Genomic DNA, 5439 nt, shown 5'->3' with positions numbered 1-5439 from the left:
CTCTCTCTCTCTCTCTCTCTCTCTCTCTCTCTCTCTCTCTCTCTCCCTCTCTCTCTCGTTGCTATATAGCCCAGGCTGACTTTGAACTCACTACCCTCCGGCCCCAGCCTCTCAAGCGTTGGGACAGCAGGCATGGCCCCACTATGCCTGGTTCCCTGAGGTGATTTTGGTGCCCCAATGGGAACGGAGAACCAGAAGATGAGATGATCTCAAAGTCCCTTCTGCTTCTCTCCCCTAGGAATCTTCTCAGCTAAAATTAGCCTCTCCAGCTCATCGGCTCATCACTGCAGAGGGCTGGGGAGAGAGAGAGAGAGAGAGAGAGAGAGAGAGAGAGAGAGAGAGAGAGAAGAGAGAGAGAGAGAGAGAGAGAGAGAGAGAGAGAGAGAGAGAGAGGCAGCTGCTGCCCTTCCAGCTCTCGAGGTTTTAATTTAGGCTGTGTCCCTGTGGGCTGAGGGAGCGGCGGGGGCTGAGTCAGCAGGTGAGTCATATCTCCTCTCCGAGGCAGTCTTCCAGGGAGGTGCTCCTGCCCACCCCAACCCCACAGCTCAGGTTTGCCAAGGTTGGGATCATATGAAATATACTATTTTTTTTAATGCCTGTTTTTGACCAAGAACACACACACAAAGGTAAGGGAATAAATAAATAAAAATAAGGATGCAAAATATATTTGGGGCTTGGACTTCAGCATCCTTAGAAGGGTCAGACAGAGGCACAGAAGTGTGTGAGGGACCAGGAACAAAGAGCCCTGGGTTGTTACTACTTTTTTTTTTGGTGACCTTGTAGAGGTCATTTCCTCTTTGGGATCCCTGGGTTTCACATCCGCAAAACTGTGTGTGCTTGAACGCCTAACTCTAACCTTCCCATGGGACTCGGCTGTGGCTCAGCGATTCTTACATTTTTAGCCTTCTTTGTTGTTCTAGAATAAGCACTCTGGGGGCTGTCAACCACCCTCCCACACTTAACAGGGACAGGGTTTGATAGGTGACATGGCAGAGATGTTCCTGGTACATAAGGCAGTGAGTACTGTGTCTACTGGGCCACTAAGAGCTCTAACGTCTAGAAGAGCCCCTCGTCTGGAGAATTCTGGGACTGAGCATATTTGGAGGGATGGCTGTTACGTGCTGATAGTGGGATGAAGAAGGAAGGGCACCACTTGGCAGATCGGAGGAAATTTGGGTTCCTGAAAGGAAGGAAAAGTGGGGGTGGGAAGAACATGGCTCAAAATCGTCACGGCGACCCTAGTGGCCATAGGAACACAGTGTGGCTTTCTCTCTGGCTTGTTTTTGTGTCCCCAGGAGCTCGCGATGCAAAGAAAACCCCGATGTCTTCTGCTGCTTCCTTCTTTGTAGGTCTCAGCCGATTGTTAGCACCAAGGAACTTGACTTTTTTTTTCTCATTTTTCCTTTTTTTTTAAATGTAGATCTTCCTCAAAACTCGAAAAGGACTATTTTTGAACTCTTAAAAAAGAACATTGAGTTCATTTTCCTCTCTCTGTCTTGGCAGGGCTCCTTCCATTTGTGAGTCCACTCAGAATGCAGTGTGATCACAGTACACACCCTCAGCTTCTCCAGCTGTTTCAGGCTCGAGCCACCCTGGGTGGAGTGGGGGCTGAGAGCTGCGTTCGCACATCCTAGGTACTGGTGCTGAAGCTGGCTCTGGCCCAGAACCTGGGAGCTGACAAACTGTTCCAAGAGGAGGCACATCTGACAGTCTCAGAATCAGAGCATGGGTGCTTAGAGATATGGAAGCCACCGACAACCTGGAAGCAGCACCTTGAGGCCTGGCCCATTGTCCTTGGGAGTTGGGTGCTCCCTCCAAAGGGTGGGAAGGGTGGGTCTCCTTTCTTCATTCCTGCCCTAATGCAAGGGTTCTAAACCCCAGCTGGGACAAGGGTCTAGGAGACGCCGCCAACCTCAAAGGTTTGAAGTTAACTCCCAGCGTCCGGTAAGCTAAAGTCACATAGAGGCCATTCATAGGGCAAGACCTTTGCATTGCCAGAGTCTGCTCTGCTTAGCAGAATGCACATTTCAGAAGTCACCTATTTCTGACCTGTCCTCCTATCTACCTCTTGGGCCCCCAAGGGCAGGAATGGAATTCATTCGTCATAGCAGATAGGTGTTCCATAATGTGTATCATCAACTCAATGAGTTAGTGTGTGGACTGTCAACCATGTACCCCTCTTGTGTCACCTCTTGGTCAGTGCATCACACATTCTGTGGCTTCCGACAGGCTCCTGACATCTCCAGGTATTGAGGCCCCTACATAAGCACCTCCCTGACCCAGATGGAAGCTCACTGTGCCTGAATGTCCCACCCTGAACTCCCCCCTAACAGGCTGTCCCTAGATCGCCCTCACTTGTTTGACTTTGTCTTCTGGTTTTTCTTTATTTCCTGTGACCCTATCATTTAATCCAAGCACCTCTCTTGCCCTGTTCCTGTCCCATTCAGAGTGACACTCTTACTCACTCATTACGTGTCTCACTGGCCTGCGTAGCGCTGCTCCGTGAGGACAGAGCGGTTTCCTCAGCACCTTAATTTTGTTTTGACGAGCACCAAGTCCACAGCTGGGTACACAGTGGGTAGGAAAGCTGGGTAGCTGGTACCATGTGTGAGGGACCTAGTGAAGACTTGGTTCATGGAAACATCTTATGGAGAGAGCATGGAGACCAGAGGCAACCTGCAGACCCCTCCCCTCCCCTCTCTGGGCTTTAGAGTCCATCTAGCCCTTCCTGGGCAAACTGCCACCTTCTGGTGGGCTGGCCACACCAACCTCTGTCGATCCAGGACAGCTTGCTTCCAACTGCCTGGTTCTGCTTTTTACCCAAGGCCAAAAGCCTGCCATCATCTCGGCTCCTTGACTCTTTCCCAGCACTGGGGACAGCTGGTGTCTTGGTGTAAAATGAGGACAATAACAGAATTTACTTCATAGGATTTGTCACAGTCAACAATACAGTGCTGTGGTGGGGGGCTACTTACACAGCACCTCGGACACATTTGTCACTTAGCAAATGTTCCACTGCCACCTTGTAATGGCTGAAATGGAATGACACTCAGTTAACGTGGGCGGACACACAGCCTCCCGAGCCTTCCCCACCACCACAGGGGCCTGGGATCTTAGACAGATCCTAACAGTCTGCCAAGAACAACAAGGAAAATGTTTTCCAGAGCGGGAGCAGACGCTCAGCTCAGCTCAGCTCAGCTCCGCTCCGCTCTGAGGGCTGCTCTGCAGTGGCTCACGTTGGGGCAGGAGCCTGCTCTGACAGTGGTCATTTACTAATCCCACATGCCCTAATGAGGGTAATGTTGTTATGCAGGGACTCAGAGGAGGCCCCAGATAAATACAGATCCTGAGGAGTAAATAGAGACTGGCAGGGCAAGGTATCTACTCTCTTGTTTGCACAGATTAACCAGAAGTCAAGGGGCATGTGGGGGAAGGTAGGTGGTTGAAATATACAGGCACACTGAAGGATCTGGTACGGCTCTGTTGGCATCTTACATGATCCACTGAGCCTTGTGAGGCAAACCTGGCTTCTGAGCGGCATGTCTGGGTTCCTGTTGTGATCAGTTGTCCCTTAAGTGCTGCTTAAGAGTGACATCCATTCTCTGGACCCTGCCACCTTTGTCCTTCACGGTTTCTTTCTGTTGAGGCAAGGGCTGTCTAGACTAAGAGGCTACCTGCCTGCTCTGTCTGATCTCTCCTCAGGTCCCTGCGAGTTGGCTTTCACTGCCACCACCCACAGTCACCGGTACACAGTTCAAATCACCGCCCAGCAGCGCTGCTCACAGAGGAAAGGCCCTCCTCCCACCTCCATGCCACTGAGAGCTACACATAGCATCCTGAGAGGCTGGCAGACTGAGTGCAGCCTCGTCTGGCCTGGGCTTCAGCTCTGTTGTCTCGGGCAGCTTGAAACCCTTTCTGTCTTCTTGGCTCTCTTACAGTCAGTCTGCCTCGCTTCTCACAGTCCTTTGTTCCTTTGCCCACATGTGACTTGCTGATGGGCCCCATGCAAGGCCTGCCCCGATCCATTCCTGAACCTAGACTCTGCCTGCCTCCTGGTCTTCTGTTCTGGCCTCTCTGACCATGTCCAAGCGAGACCTCCCGCAGAAAGCTAGGCTACTTCCATCTGGGTGACCCATGGATAGCTCAGATGGTATGGGTTCCAAACGGAAGTCAGTATTTCCACCACTGCCCTCCCACTGGGTCTCTGGGGCCAACCTGCCTTTCTCCCTACAGTATCCCCACTGCCAGCTCATCTCCATCATCCCTCCCTTCTCCTAGCTCATCTCCGTCATCCATCCCTTCTCCTATGCCACTGGTCTGCAGTAATTCCCACACACCACCCAATTACTGAGCCAGGGCACAGTGCGGGCAGAGGCAGGGAGGAGTGCCAGCTACAGCCTGTATTGAACCTCAGAGAGATGGGGTGCAGGGTGCATGGAGCGGGGTGCATGAGTTTGCAGTAGCAGACTACACTTGGGCTGGCCTGGGAAGATGGTAAGGAAGCGCTCATGAGTGTGGAGAGGACAAATAAGAGGCGTGGCCATGACGCTCTACAGGCACAGCTGTGTGTGCTCCAAGCCTTATATGAGGTGACTCCGGTAGAATTTGGTGGGAATGTCTAGGACAGGGCTCTCACCCTGTCCCTCCCTGGGCTACAGTCCCATTCCTGTGGGGAGTAACAACTCACGGTAACAACTGGTGGTTTTGTGACTAGGTGTGTTTGAATGGTTTTAGCTTTATTTTCTTCATTTTGGTTTTTGAATATATATATATATATATATATATATATATATATATATATATATGTTCATGCATACACATATACATACATAGATATATAGCCTCCCGTGATGTCTCTTACCTGCAATGTCACACAGTTCTGCATCAGAGGCATTTGCTAGGGCCTCCTCCAGTTCTGGCTCCAGTGTCACACTCTCCAGCACGGGATCCATCGGCTTCTGCTTGGGAACCCAGATCTTTCCTGCAAACACACAGGGTGTCCATCAGGGTGTGTGGCCACAGTGGAACCTGAGATCCCAAAGGTTCCAATATGAGAGAAAACCAGATGAAACACACCCAGATTATTAAGGGATAGCAGTGAGCAGAGTGCATCCTAGCTTTGTGGGACCTTCTTTCTATTCTTAAAGGGCTGTGCTTACATGTGGGCAAGGGAGGCACAGGGCAGCTATGAGAGTGCCCACTGTGTATCCACAGGTAGAGATGGTTGAAGAAGTCTGCACCAAGGAATTCCAGCTGTTATTACAAAAGATATGGCTCCATGGCGAAGAGTGCCACTGTTCTTGCAGAGGACCCACGTTCATTCTCAGCACCTACATCCTGCAAATCAAAACTGCCCGGAACTCCAGTCCAGGGGACCCGATGCCCTCTTCAGGCTTCTGTGGACACCCAAATTCACACTCACATTCTTTTTTTTTTTTT

General features: G+C 51.0%; 1 protein-coding gene across 1 annotated transcript in view; it reads right to left on the bottom strand.

Moving 5' to 3' along the window:
* The window catches only part of Tmod1 (tropomodulin 1), a 74627-nt gene that overhangs the window by 25961 nt on the left and 43227 nt on the right, over positions 1-5439 (bottom strand). Inside the window, exon 4 of the mRNA XM_021200387.2 lies at positions 4862-4981. Coding sequence (XP_021056046.1) covers positions 4862-4981 — 120 coding nt within the window. The remainder of the gene's footprint in view (positions 1-4861; positions 4982-5439) is intronic.

The sequence above is a fragment of the Mus pahari genome, chromosome 6, assembly GCF_900095145.1.
Source record: "Mus pahari chromosome 6, PAHARI_EIJ_v1.1, whole genome shotgun sequence".
NCBI classification, from domain to species: Eukaryota; Metazoa; Chordata; class Mammalia; order Rodentia; family Muridae; genus Mus; species Mus pahari.
The sequence above is the reverse complement of the archived record's forward strand: the minus strand, read 5'-3'. Positions and strand labels throughout refer to the sequence as shown.